Genomic DNA, 15,524 nt, shown 5'->3' with positions numbered 1-15,524 from the left:
GATTTAGTGCTCGAGCTTTCAACAATGTGTAGTTCCAACTTATTATAAAGTATGAATTTAAATAAACACCTGAAAGAAGAAACACGGGCCAAATCTTATCAACAGGGAAGTTAAATTGGGTTCCCTGCTGTATTCCTTAGTAGATATCTGCAGTGTGAAAATAATTTGGTGACTTGAGTCACGTAAGCAGAGCAGACTGCCCACATGTGAAAATCTAAATAAGCATACATTTTAGTTTGATGGTGATTCTACATTTTAGAATGAACACTCACAGAAAGAGCAACATGTTCAATACACAAATTAACTATAGTTATCTAACCCTTTCAACTAGACTTCCTCATTCATCTTCATTAATTATCATCTAATTATCAGCATAATGAATTATGCATTAGATTTTGAAGGTAGAAGAGTTAACTGGTATTGCAACAGCTGTGGTTGATGCAAACTGCCAGATGTGGTAGACTGGGCTATGCAAGAACTGAACGGTTTAAGTCTACCTCTTTGCGGTTCAATTACTGTCACATTACATTTTGATCTTACTTGTTACATCATTTGAACACAGCAGGGACTATTATCCTAGTAAGAGTAGTAAGATACTGCTGTTAGCTGTAATAGAAGTAAATGAAAATCCTGGGAACTTTCTCCGTTCCTGAGAGCTGTGTGAAAGTGCCTTAAATCACTAATGCAAAAGACTGGATTAAGGCTTGCCTCCTTTAAGGTAACGTATTTCGTACACTCTACCAGCTTTATAGTAATTTAGCCTCCAAGATGTGCTTCTTAATTATAAGTGAAACAACTTCTTAGTAGTAACAGTATAACCACTATCCACAACGACTCTGGAAAATGGTTTTGAATTGTGAGCTTAGAAAACTTGCAATACAAACATCAGTCTGAAAAACAGAGCACATCATTTGGTAGACAGGAAAGGAAAAGCTTGAATGACTTTGTGAAATAGGAGTATTGGCCTTCATCTCTAATACAGCTTTCTTCTTGCATCGTCTATTACTTAATTTCCATAGCAACCCACAGGAGCAAGAAGTCAGCATTTCAAAGAAATCTGAATTGATACAATACACAAAAAAAAGCAACAATGACAGAATAAGAATAGGACAGAAAAAGACAGGGAAATTCTACTTTACAAAACACTCAGGGTTACTGAAAAGCTACACTAGTTCATATTAGATTTACATAAGTCACAAGTACCTTATAAAGTACTGGTTGACAGTGATTTCTACAGCAGTATAACCCAAAATATTGATAAATGCAATTTATCAATGAAGTATGAATGCAGAGTCAACTCTGCTTTCAAAGCTTTCCATCAGTGATTAATAAACCAAAAAATAAAATAACAGAAGAAACTTTCAAAACGCTTTTAGCAAAGTGAACAGCATTTAATTCTCAATAATCCTGTTAGTATAATTGCTTGTTATCTGCTAAGGCTGGACTTGCACCTCTGCTTGCTGATTTTTCCAGGGAAAAACATATCTGAAGTCTAGAAAGAAGCAAAGTTGTATTTCACTAGTACAGAATGACACATCATGTAAATTGTCATATGTGACAGTCCCTGGGAATAACCAGAGAAAATGCTGATTTGCAAGAAAAGTGTATTTTCCCAAGTGCTAAAAAGAAAACTATACTGTTTGATCAAGCCAGCTTACAAATCCCTTCTGACACTGTACAATTGATCCAAGGTTACCCAAAATAGATTAAGTCAGCAGCCACTTAAGTTCCAAATTCTTTAGGGGCAAAAAGCACAAACATTTAAAGTTTGCAGCGAGCTGCTACAGCACCACATCGCAGTTGGTTTACATGTGGAAATAAGCAAAAACAAGTGTCTGCGAAAAAGAATGTAGGCTGACTGCGGTGGTAAATCTGTAGGGGAGAGTGAAAATAAAAAGCAGGAGCTTCCCCTCTATGGCCATGCATCCCGTGGGTGCTGTGCTCCCCGTTAGGGCACGCACGTGAGCAGGTGAAGGCACGTAGACACGCAGCCCCATCGGGGTGCAGGTTTGCCAGTGCTCAAGGAAACCCCTCACGCTGTCTAAACACCGCAACGTTCACAAGACCACATGCTCTGTTTTTATTATCCCCAGCCACAAATTGGTCTGTAGGTTTCTTTTTATTACTTACAAGATGATAATTATAAACATAAAGCAATGCCATCACTACATTAAACGCAGGCAATCGTCCTGTTAACACACCGCACGGTTAGACCACAAAGAAAAACAGCCGTTACCTGTGTGAAGAGAACCTGTGATTAGCCTGAGAAGGTACTGGGCAAATTTCATGATTTCTCGCTTACACCGCTTCCTACAGCCACTCATCTTAAGCAACAAGATATTCCTCTGAGAAGAGCCAGGCACTTTTGCCGATAGAGGGAACCGTTCCTGGCAGCAAACTTCTGAGGCAGTTGGCAGCCTCGCAACTCGCCTTCTCCCAGCAGGCGAGCCCAAACTCCCCCGGCTTCTTCCCTCCGCTGTCTGCCGAGCAAAGCCCCGGGGCACCGGGGGGCGCCGGGGGGCCGGAGCCGCTCCCGCCGCAGGCGCTGCCCGCGCACAGCCCGCGGTCGGCTCGGCGGGCACCGCAGCCCCGGGGCGGGGCCACGCACCCCTCACATCACACACACACCCCACAGATATCACACACAGACACCGCACACAACCACACGAAGATGCCACACACACCCCACAGACATCACACACAGACACCACGCACCCCCATATCACACATACACCCTACAGACATCACACACACACCCCACATAAATCACACACCCACACACACCCATCACACACAGGCTCCGCTTTGCCCCTCAGGGAATCAGCAAGGGAATCGAGGGCACGGCATCACTCCGTTTTGCTGGGAGGAGGATAGAATAAATAAATAAATCACAGCACAACATCAAAAGGTGGATTTAACAGAAAACATCCCAGTGGCGGATATCACAGCACGCTGCTCAAGGTCAGAAGAGAGGGCTGCCTCGCCTCTAGCTCACCTGAAGAAGGCAGGGAAGCTGGGGGCCTCCTAGCCAGCCCCCCCAAAAGCTGCAGGGCCCCAGGGGGTCCCCCAAGGCTGGGGCAGGCGGCAGCCAACAGACCTCAGCTAGGGTGGCTCCAAGAAAGGCTTTTTTTTGGGTGGGAAGCTGCACGCACTCTTTGCTGCTCCCGTAGAAATTCATGCTTTGCTGCCTTGCGTGAGAGAAGCGTTTCCTATTAATAAAAGTGATCTGCTGAAGTCTTTCCCCATGAGCAGAGAAGCTGAAGAATACGTTTTCATTTCCCTCGGACTACTTCCCTGGACTACAGAAACGCAGAACAACTCCGAGTATTGCATTAGATGGTGATGCAATACGTAATGCCTAATACAGTTAAAAGAAGACAAAGAACCCATTAAGGAAAAGCTTAACAGAAGAAAATCACTGTCTGATCTAATTTTACTGACAGCATCGACCACACAAACATTTTGGTGAATGCCTTTAAAAAACTGTAATAAACACAAATGCGCATCTTCAAACTATTTTTGTACTGTGCACTGAGCAGGGATAAATACATTCTAGACGCAACACAAAGCATTAGCAAACTTGCAGTTAGATGACATGTTTTCTGTCTATGCTAACTGAAACACAAGCCTGCTCTCTTATGCTTGCAGTGAGGCCATGAAGCTATCAGAAAGAGCCAAAATGAAACACCCCCAAGAAATCCCCATTTTAGCCCATTGCAGGGTTTAGCCCTGGAAGGAACTAGGCAAGTTTCAGCATTTCGTATTTGCACTGCTTCTTCCTACAGCCACTCTCCTATTTAGAAAAGGCATTAAAAATAAATAAATCCACAAACAACAAGAAAACAAAACCTTGCCACAGAGAGTTTAACACCACTGCCACCTTCTTCCACCTCTGAAAGGGAAACTCCCTAAACAACTGGTAGAAGTGAAGATGGATACTGAAAACAGAACTGTTAGCATCTCGTCTTTGGCTGAGGACAGAATAGGCCAATGCAAATGGTTCTCAGACAGAGTCCTTGACCTGCTTAATCCTTTAACATTTTTAATTGCTTTATATAAATTTCACTTGCAGTAGTACTTCAAAATGAAGAAGGAAAATACTGGTTTTCTAAAGCTTTAAATAAGCATTGTCACCATGATCGTTTTTTTTCCCTCCCCTAAAACAAAGTAGCATCAGTTCTGACTCATTTTCCTAAACCTTTTACATTTCAATAAAGCAATAACAGTAATTACTGTCTAAGAAAAAGTTCATGTAAGGTTTCAGACCAGTTTCAATAAGAGGCTTTTAACAAACAGTGTAATATTCTGATAAAACTGAATCCGAATCTAGCTCCCATTGTTTTCCTGCTCAAAACAAATGGCTGTCTAATCTTTGACTAGAAGCTACTTACCCCAAATCAAAAAAAAAAAAAAAAAGCAGATCAGGGAAGAGTGGAAAGGAAAATCACAATGAAGAATAGTTAAAAAACACCATGGTTTTGTCAATAAATACATTATAGTGAAAAAATGTTGGAGAATACCAACTCCTATGTATTGGCAATATGCTTTTTCAAGATGGGACACATTAAAGTCTTCAGAAACAGAGTCTCTGCACTGGAATATAAAAATACTTTTTATATCTATAAGAATGACTGCCCCTACTAATTCATAATATATATAGGTCTGAAGTAAAACTTTTTTTAGTAAGATTTCTATTAACATCAGAAGGACATGGATCAGTTCCTGGAAGTTCTGACTTGGGAATCAGGTACTTAGAAATCAGGGTTTAGAAACCACTATTGAAGTACAATGGAGAAGGAATAAAGTATGCAAAACAATCCTTTTCCCAGAGTTTAGGAAAAGCAAATGGAAGGAGAATGTAAATATTATTTGTAAACTCTTGGATTTTCAAATTAGTTTATCCAGCCCAGTTGACAGGCACCCTAGAACAGTACAAAGCAACTTCTTTTATTTTGAAGTACTTGGAATTAATGAAATAAAAGGGCAGGAAATGTGGTTTTATTTGTTTTAAAAGAGACCAACCACAGCAGCACTTTAAATACAAAATAGAAAAGTTCCTCTGAATGTACGAAGTGTACTCTACAGTTCTTAATAATCAAATATTTTCTATGATTTTTTTATATGAAGATTTTTAAACAAAGCTACAAGAAAAATCTTCCATAAAAAGAATAATCCATTGTGATGACAGCATAAAATGATAAACGTTGAATTAGCTAGCACTATAGTTTCTTTTTGAGAAAAAAACGCTAAATACAGATTGCATTTAATAACAAAAAGCAAAATCATCCCTTAAAAATACTCCATCAGAAGTTAAATTTGGATGTCATAGCTAACAACGGCAAGGACTCAACTTGCAGAAAAACACTGCATAATGGTTTAAGAAAAAAAAAGATAAGAAATCCCTGCAATAAGGATGACATTGCCTGCTAGATGCAAGTTCACCAGACTAGCAATAAAAAAATTACAAAAAAAAACAAACAAAACCACACAACAACATGAGTTGAAGTGACATATGCAGAGTACATAAGCTGATCAGCTTCTTGGAGACTATTTGCATTGTATGTTTCATTCACATACATTTTAAACGATCTTCCAAATTCAAAGAGTGCAATTTCCTCCCGAAGTAGCCTGTGCTATTCCTTAAAAAGAGCTAATTTGAATCTTCTAAAAACAACAAATTCAGTAAGCAGCCTCAACCTCAGAAAGGGTCAACCAGGAACACTGAAAACCTGTACACAGTTTCCTCACTGTTGACTGAAGAGCCTTGCCAGAGTCTTTGTTCGTAACGCAAATGCTGAATTCCACAACTGAACATTTTATCAGAGGGTTTCTAGCCACCTTACTTCAAAGAACAGATATTTACAACCTAAGCACATGGCAAGAAATAACAGATGGGCAGAAACAAACAGATGGGTGAACACAAGGTAACAGCAAGATGTTTACGATCAGCGCAATAAACAGCTGCCATGCGTAGATGACCATCGTCAGATTCCTCTCAGTTTCTCCTTGCCTGTCATAAATGTGAGAGTCTTTCTAAATCACAGTCCCCAATGTATTTATTTTAATAGCTCTTCTCTTTTTTTATTTCTTGACTCAACAGTAGCTTGTAGCAAGGTGTCCAAAGTTGACTACCATCTAAAATAGATGCAGCAGCATTAGAGCCCTTTCTCACAAAAGGCACCAGAAACTGCAGAATTCCACAGTATTCACCATTTCTATGACCATACCAGCCATGGCTTTAGCCACAAACAGTAAGCAGCAATACAAATTTCTCCCAAAAATTTATTTTTTTGCCCAAATTTAAGTCTTAGACAATAACACAAACCAGCAATTGTTACATGCTAGAATGTGAGCCGGGAAAGCAGGGATGCAGATAGATATTCCCTTCCTCACTGCTCCATACCAACAAGCTAGGGGTTGAAGCTAAATTTACTTGGTTTAGAATTGTTATTGCTCATTGTTTTCTGTCCTGAACATTACAGCAATAACAGGCAACACAAAAATCTTTCTACTTCATCTACTCCATATTAAAATGGATGTTCATGTGGGATGTGGACATAGCCTTGTTCTATCATGGGTGGGAATAGTAATTGCCACAGAGCCCAGGACAGTTAGCAGGGGGACTGCCAATGTACTTAGTTAAGGCAACAATTTTTTTTATTTAGCAAAATCTAACAAAAACTTCACAGAAAAATACCAACTTCATAGCATTCCAACTTCACTTATCCATCCCATCCATAATGTTCCTTAATGTGCAACACAAAATAACAAGAGACCTTTACCCCAGCCTATACCACTGAAAATTAATGCACAATCCTCCTGCTTCTGTCTCTAGTTTTTAGCTTCTCCTGAAAGCTTGCTAATAATATCATCAAAAATCAAACAACTAGTGCTGTGCTGAGAATGGTACTACAGAGAAATGACTGCTATCTCATGCCGTTCGCATATCAGCAAGTCATACACATGCTCCATTCTAATAGCTAATACTTGTATATAAGAAATTACTTCCATTGCTGTTATATTTCTAGACTCTATAGTTTCAAACTTAATTTTCTATTACATTTATGGAGCTCAATAAAACCTGGTGGCCTAGCCAGAAAGAGCATAAAACCTTTGACCAGCATAACAAAAACACTTTTTAAAACACTTGTCATTTGTCTCTATTATTTCTGACTTCCCTGTAACTAGCTACTCAATCAGAATGCCTTTTTTTTTTCAACCTACTCTGTGTCCTTGAAGCTTAGCCCAGGGATTCATTTCCACACAACACTCTAAGATGATACTGCAGACGGTCAATGAGGAGCTACAGCTGCCTCAACCTCCCACATGGTCCTCTCTTGCCTAATTAAATATTCATCACTCCCGAATGCTGTGGTGTCAAACATGAGCAACTTCCCAGCCTGACCTTCCACAGCCAGCCAGAGGTTTGTGCTGGGGAATAAACAAGGCTAGAACTTACCTGCTGAAACATAAAATAGCATAATGCAGTTTTCATGTTGCACGTTAAGTTCTGTGCACACGCTGTAAAATTCTTACTGCAGAACGTAGAGTACTGCCTTTAACATTCAATATAAATTGAATCTCTGTATGCAAAGCTAACTATAAAAACCTGCACAAGCTGTGTTACGAATAACCTTTCTACAGAACACTAAAATCTATTCACCCTTATTATACAGACCCCATTTTGTATGCGTGGCCTTATCTTCCAACTTAAACCAATGCTGAGTGTTCTCAAATGAAAAAAGATTAAGATGTGCTACTATCAACAAGTATACGGGTTTTCTCTTTGTTTTGTGGCTCTGAGTTCATAAGTATCATAAATTCACATACATCATTCATAAGAAGTTTAAGTTTTGCCCCCAAGATGAAAGAATTAATTCCTAATTTCTCTTCCCTATGGAAAAAGATATCTGGAGTTGTTATACTCATTTCAGTTCTACTAGACTCTACACACATTTCAATCTCTATTTAATGGAAGAGAGAAAGAAATTCCATCTCATCTTCTCAGTCAAGTGCTTTTCTAGAGTTTTCAGGGATCATCCCCCATCATCACCACCACCTTTCCAGCATTTTTGCTATCCCAAAGCAATTGTGGATTCTGTAAATTTGCAGTTTAATCAGGAAATCAAACTAAATCTGCAAAATTAAGATTTAGAAGTGCAACTCCTGAAGTCTTCACATCCTTAAACTCATATGAATTGCAATGCATTTGGGTGAGTATGCTGCATTTAATACCTCAGGGAGGAGAAAGAAAAGGCAGAGGCAACAGCCCTAACAGCTCTTCAGAGCCTAGATCATCCTTGCTTGGAGTAATTTTGAAACAAGCAATCCTGCAACCCAAAATTTATCCTGTTAAGTATTCATGTATAAGTATATACGAAATTATGAAATACAAAGTTAAACTATCCCAACGCTAGGCCTGAGGTGTCTGTCTTTCCCCTCCTAGCAGGGTCCTGCAGATATTGAGGACAGCCTGTCTGCAATCCTGCAGTACCCTTTAGTGATAAGCAGTTACCCATCTACTCCCCAGTTTTCCAGAACTGTTGCAATTGTAATACTGGCCCAGGGATATTCCACATAATACAGATGATTAGCTCTCCCAATGTATATAATAATTAATTTTTTTTCCATTTGTCAGTTTAAATTGACTTAGAATTTATCTGGTTGGTCTGATAAACCTGAGTTGAACCCTGTTCACCCACAAGTAAGGTTCATATATGCTCAGAATTGTACCACTCAGAACTAAGATTTTCTATACTGCACATTTGTTTGCATTACAGGGAAATGAAAAACATTCCAAAAGCTTTTAATTTTTTATTTTTATTAACTACAGTAAGTTTGAAATCCATCTTGGCTTCATGCTATGGATAAGCCTGAAGAAGCTACACATTATGCACTGCAGATAGGTCACAATGATCAAGGATATAAATGTGAGAGCATCACATCCATTTAACTTTGCTGGCCCTGTAAAGTAAAATCTCTGAGTCCGCATTATGATCTTGAAGTCACACGCTACATGCAGCTGCAGATTTTGATGGCCTTATACAACATCCATGCAGTATCATTTTTCTCCCTGCTTCCTAACACACATTCTTTTGCGGCCATATACACTGCCACTTCTCCAAAAAGTATGGCCATGACTACCTGCAGCTTCAGGCAAGCGTCCCTCATCAGTCCTTGTAATGCTTCTTTAAATCAGTCCGCAAGGACCAGAGACAGAAGGACGAAGAATCAAAGTTAATCTTAGAGATTAAAAAAACAAAACGATACAATGGAGCAAAGAGGGAATTTAACCTCATGTGTGACCCACAGGCATTAATGAAAGGCCAAATCTTTGCTTCCCAGCTCAGAGCATCCCATAGTACAGCAGGTATTTGGGCTGCTGTACTTCAGAGCTCAGGAAACCATAAAAATTTAGCATGACATCACCGCAGTCTCTTAGCGATAACATAGTCTAAAAAGATCTAATCAAATGAGGGCCTTCAGCATAAATTCAAGTCATTTTCCAACTCTCTAGCCTAAGGAAGTGAGGTAGTTTTTATTATGAACTCAGCTATTATGAGGTTACAAGTCAGTGATAACCATAATAATCTATATACGGTCTAGGCAAGCAAAAGAAAATTTCATTAGTTGGCTGTAAATAAATTTCCAACTCAGAAGCCTAGAACAGGAAGTTAACTGCAAGGCTGGTAATGACAACAGAGCGTCTCTCTCATTTCTATACATCAGCACAATAATTCTTCTATCGTGCATGCTCTCCTGAGCACTGGTGTTGATGAAAGATACAGGAAAATACCACCAGTTACCAGAAAAATGATGGTAAACTTCTGAGGTCTTGTATGGTGCAGGGGTGAGTGAGCATTCTTAAGCCCTGCAGAAATTTCTTAGTTCATAGCAGCTGCTCCATGTGCCTAGATATAGAATTTCAGTCACCAAGTAGAAATCACGTTTTATATTACGGAAATTATAACTTCAAACTTTCCCCCATCGGAATAAGACAGCTACTTCTACTGCAGAAACTATATTAAAAATGGAAGAGATAAGCTGTTCAGTCAAAAAATAAATTCTATTAGTTATCTCATGTCCAAGAAACTAGAGTGGGAAAAAAATTCTCTGAAATTTCCAATACACAGGTAACTTGTCAGGTATAAGCATCTTAATTGCAAAGATGCCCTTACCAGTTTTGGTCAATAAAGAATTTATGGCATTATGTACAGCTTTAGTTCTTACCTCTTGGTTAAACTGGGTAATTCCACACTCCTTAAATTAAAGATGTTTTCAATTAGTAATCACATTTCATCCTACATTTTACATCATCATTAGCCAGACTCCCCCATATCAACTCTTGAGAGAATTCAAGTTGGTCACATTTTACTAGCTTAATTTTCTTTTCCACATGATGAATGAGGGGGAAAAAAAAGAAAATTGGGTAACAGATGTTTTATCTAGTTGACTTGCTCTGAAGGTAAAATGTTTATTTGAAAACATTTATAGAATTTTCTCACTTTTTAATATTGTTTCTAAACATAACATATTGCTTTGGCTTTGGAAGGTGGTGGGGGGGGGGGAGACTGGCACCACAAGTGTGCTTTGTGTGACTCTGCCTTGGAAAATAACTAATAAAAATTAGAATAGTACCAACAGGAGAAAGTCTTATTTCAAAACATGCTGCAGCCTGAGGGAAGATTACAATACTATCTGGGGAAGGAATAAGAATGATATCAAAATGAAATTATTCCTGAAGGTCTCTGGTCATGGATCTCATTGCACTACAAGATCTCAGATCAGCATGAACTGCTAATATGATTGCAATTGGACTAATAACTTTTTTTTTGTATTTTGATTACGAATTATTTTTGGTTATTTAAAGTTTAACTCTTGACTCTGTAGATGTAAAGACCAGATACAGACAATGGTGTTCTCCTTCTTTTGCCCACAGCAACATTTTGTGTGTTAACACCTCTTACCACAAGAGCATTTCTTTCCAGTCACCTTTCACAGCAATGCATCCTCATGATCTAACCACTTTCATTCTTTAAAGGCAGTGCTATTTCTGAACTTGCTTAGCAGTAGAAGAACATAATTTCCTGGCTGCAACCTTGTGCCTACTTTGAATGTGCAGTTCAGACTGATCACCATAGCACACAAAGACAGCAACAAGTAAACAAGTTTTTACTTTATATCATTCAAGACATTCCTGCACCTGAAGAAGTAGTTAAGGTATCTGAAGTGGGTAGTAACAGAGTTTCTACATCACTCTCTAGTTCTTTAACAGTAAATTAGACTTTTCTCAGGGGGCTGGGTCCTTTCTTGTACTGCCCCTCCACAGGCTCCTATCCTGGTTTCTCTTCTAGAAATGCATTTTCAAAACCTTTTCCACTCCTCGTCCAGACTTTATTTACTTCTGTAAAGATGCTTTCTTTTATAACTCCCCTTTATCTGGTCCATTACTAGATAATCTATTCCATGGTTATTAACATCTGGCATTTAAACTAAAAAATCTGGTCTGCCCAGAGCAACAGCTATCCCTTTTCCAGCAGTACTTTAAGTAGAAGGTGATCAAATTTTAATGATACTCTTTTGTTATCTTAAACCAACTGCAAAAATTACCCCTGTCACTTCCCCTGGGTTTGAAGGATATCAGCAAATTTATCCATTCTAAATGGCACAAAGCTTTTGGTGGTTAAAATGCACATCTGCTCTAAAGAGATGACAAAAGTTGTAACAAAAATGCTACAGTACTCAAAAGTTTAAGCAATCAAATACTTAAGGTCAAGGCGTTTTTCCAAAGTTAAAGGACCCTTTACAAATCTGCGTTCAGAATGAAGGTGGAAAAAAAAAGCTTCATTTTCAAGCCTATAACATTTTTTTTCCTATCAGAAACCTATAAAAAAATCAACTTACAAACAACTAGCTATTGCAGATCTGCCAAGTATCAAATACCCTGAAAGATATTTTTTGTTTTGTTAACAACTTCATAATAGAGAGATATTCTGCTTGCTGAATCCTCAGTGTTTTTCTATGGTGTTTTGTTTTTTGTTGTTTTTTTCCTCCCTATAGGCTTTTGCTTATTTTTGAGGTAGTTATATACACAAGAAGATTGCTTTAATCTACATAACACTGGAGAAGACTGTCAAAACCTAGCCATAATTATTAGTTTATGTAAACATGTGTGGAGTCTGGGAGCTTCAATTCTATCAGCAAACACTATGAACCCCAGAATTACGTTAATAATCCACCTAGAATTAAATGTTATTTTCAAAGTGGCTGGTAATATATATACACATCTGTGACTGGTAGAGGATACTTCTCTGAGAAAACCTTGAAATACTTTACTTAGAAAAATATGCACAGTGGTCTTAGCTAATCAGAAAGTGCACATCAGGATAATGCATTAAAAATTGAATAGAACTAGAATTGATCTTTGCCAAAGACAACAACTTCTTGCTGAATCTGAGAGATAAAACAAAATCACTAAAGTTGCTCTACAAAGTTTGTGCTTTCTAAAAATTCCTTGGCTCAGACTCCATTGCTAAATAAGTCTTTTACTGTCACTCCTGCAATTTGAAAGGCTCAATGAGTCCATGATGCTGACATGCATGCTTCTGTATTGTCCTTCCATTCTGGGGTTTGAAGCAGCTACACTTCTTTTAGAAGAACAACCTCAAAAAAGATACAATATAAATGTTGCCAGTATTGATGCTTCAATTAACTAGCTTCCTCTACCCCTTTAAAGAAGAAGCCATAAGTCATCTTCCTCTTCCTTCTCCCCGCCAATAACTCAGTAAGAAAAGAGACTCAGTAAGCAAAGAGTTTAATGGTAGAACGGTACACAAAGGGAATAATCCAAAATAAAGAAGTAGTTTTACTCTGGATCTATACAGCTACATATAAAAGTGAATGAGAGAGTGAAAAGCTCTTGAAAAGTTTTTTTTCCTTTGCCTGTTGGAGTACATGCAGCAATATTAGGCTGGAACTGACATTCTACTTACCAGGAAACACGATGTTATGGGTTTCTAAATTTCAGTGCAAAGTGGCAGAACTTCAGGATGATACTGAAAACAGAAGTGCATAAAAGATTCTTTCAACCAGCCAGAAAAGCATCACTAGAACAACCCTTCAATAGAGCTTCAGAAGTGTCTGTTTTCTCTGGTAAAGGTTCTCATTGCCATCGTGATGCACCAGTGGCTGGAAATCACTAGTCGTTGTTGCCACTACATCAGCATCAGCTGTTGACAGCTTATCAGTGTAACAAAGAGGAAAGGGAAGTGCTAGTCTCTGTTCCCTGGGAACTGATGATAGGGTGCATGGGAACAGACCAAAGCTGCACCATGGCAGTTTCAGACTGGGCATTAGGAAAAAAAAATCACCCAGAGTGTGGTCAAACGCTTCCTAGAGGTGGTTGATGCCCCGTGCCTGTCAACGTTCATTTAGATAATGCCCTTAATAACATCCTTTAACTTTTAGTCAGGCAGTTGGACTTGGTGATCTTTGCAGGTCCCTTCCAACTGAACTACTCTGATTTCTAATTATTCAGTATAGCCTATGAATACGGACCAACCAGTATATGCTATTCAAAGTGGTTTTTTTTTTTTACTTTCATTTTTCTGAACTGTAATGAATATAAGTGTGCTGTAATCTAGCAAATCTTATATGTATTTCCTAAACTGAACAGTCTTAAAACTAACAACATGGACATGTGAATTTGTAAAACTTCATTCCAGCCTGTGACAAGTACAAGGGAGCAAACCAACGAGTAGACAGAAGATGACAAGTGAAGACTCATTGTCCACAATCTCCTAAGCCAAGTTTCCAAACACAATGTTACAAGAAACAGCTGATGTAGAGCGACAAAAAGATGAATATACATGAAATAATCAATTTAATATTACAGGTCTAAGACTTTTTTCCAGAACAATTTAAGCTGGAATCCCATTTCAGGTCTCTTCTAAATGAATCTGTCATAGTTCACAATTTATATTAGCTCAATTAGATCATCCTATTCCCTCAGGATCCTATTCCTACTGAGAAAAACAACAACAACAGATGCCTTCCATATTCAGCCTTGTTCTTTTACGTTTTTGTGTCTCATAGTGCAAATATTCCCATCTTTAAGGGGAAGTATATGAAGCCAGAAAACAAAATTATGTCTCAAGAGATTCTGAGTATTAAACAACACAGTTAATTCCAAACTGAAATGAAACATTTAACAGTTGAAGAGAGTCCCAGTTTGGTAAGGCCTCAGGTACATTGCTACCTGCCCTTGGTTTTACTGTTCCCCAGAGCTGCTACGAGACGCAAAAAATCTTTATAATAAGATACTGACATTTTTCTTCGTGTGGTCACCATAAGTAAAATCAGTTTCAACAGGTTTTTGAGAAACACTTGACCAACATTTGATATTCTGATACAAAAAGCATTTCCAATTTCCATATTTTACTTTATTTTTTTTAAGTAGTGACCAAAAATACATTGACAGTTTGAATGTGCTTTAGTAAATTTGTATACAACACTAAATAAGAAAAAAATTTGGAGCAGTTATAGTAATATCCTCTAAGATCATTGGTGAAGTTCACACGGACAGTAATGGGTTTATAGCTATCTACAACATCTTTGTAGATCTGATAAGCATAGGGATGGAGAAAGCAGAAGGGTATGTCTATAAACTTCATTAGGATAGACAATCAAAAAACACGTTTGTGGAATGAGTTTTGACTCAAGCCAAGGTTGGAAATGGAAGTTGTGTGATATAGAACTTGAGTTCCTTTGTACTAATGAATTCCTCTGTGGCTACAAGAAGAAAGTAAGCAACTTAAATCAGATATAGCTTTCCGTAAGTCACAACATGCATCTGATCTTAAAGATCGCACCCTGAAACAGCATGGTTATCTTTGCATTATCAGTGCTCTCTGCAAGCTCTCCCCCTGCCCTGCTGCACCCCCCCCCCCCCCCCCCCCCCCCGGGAGTTTTATTCTAGTAATTTCTGGTAGAAATAAGAAATTCAGAGATAGTTTTTACCTCTATCCTTCCTTTGACATTTACAACACTTTAGGAATGCATTTGCTCTTCAAGGATATTTTCATCTATTAAAGAATATTTATGAGTGCTGCTTCAAAGAAAACCACTGGAATGAGAAGTCAAGAAAAACAGAGAGAAGATTTGCATTTGCAACTATTTATAGATTAACTCCTAGCAATATAAAAAACAACATCAGAAATTCATTCTAAAGCTGGGTTAAGAAAGGTGTCAATGCATGAATTATATTCTCTTCTCTCTTCAGTTTTTTTAGAGTTTAATATCAGGGTGCACCTAGAAAAGACAAAGAGCTTAAGATATTGCTACAATTTAAATGCAAGTTAGTTGACAAATCAATTAAGATGAAGGCAACTAAAAGGAGTTAAACATTAAAAAGAATGAAAATACTGGTTTTGCTCTGCTTAAGTTCAGTGCTCTCAAGTCTGTGACTAATGATTTTGTGAAGCAGGGATATTATGTAATTTCACAGAAGTCTTAGAACTGATTGA

General features: G+C 38.2%; 1 protein-coding gene across 3 annotated transcripts in view; it reads right to left on the bottom strand.

Annotated features, from left to right (window-relative positions):
- The window catches only part of KCNIP4 (potassium voltage-gated channel interacting protein 4), a 437,812-nt gene that overhangs the window by 328,419 nt on the left and 93,869 nt on the right, over positions 1-15,524 (bottom strand). For 2 of the 3 annotated variants that reach the window (XM_035552483.2, XM_035552493.2), the window contains exon 1: positions 2,237-2,476. The exons of the other annotated variant lie outside the window; for it this stretch is intronic. In XM_035552483.2, coding sequence (XP_035408376.1) covers positions 2,237-2,324 — 88 coding nt within the window. In that variant the 5' untranslated portion in view covers positions 2,325-2,476. Of the gene's footprint in view, positions 1-2,236; positions 2,477-15,524 lie in introns of those variants that run through there. 3 annotated transcript variants of the gene reach the window in all.

Source organism: Cygnus atratus, chromosome 4 (assembly GCF_013377495.2).
Source record: "Cygnus atratus isolate AKBS03 ecotype Queensland, Australia chromosome 4, CAtr_DNAZoo_HiC_assembly, whole genome shotgun sequence".
NCBI lineage: Eukaryota > Metazoa > Chordata > Aves > Anseriformes > Anatidae > Cygnus > Cygnus atratus.
This window is presented reverse-complemented; position numbering and strand designations above follow the sequence as displayed.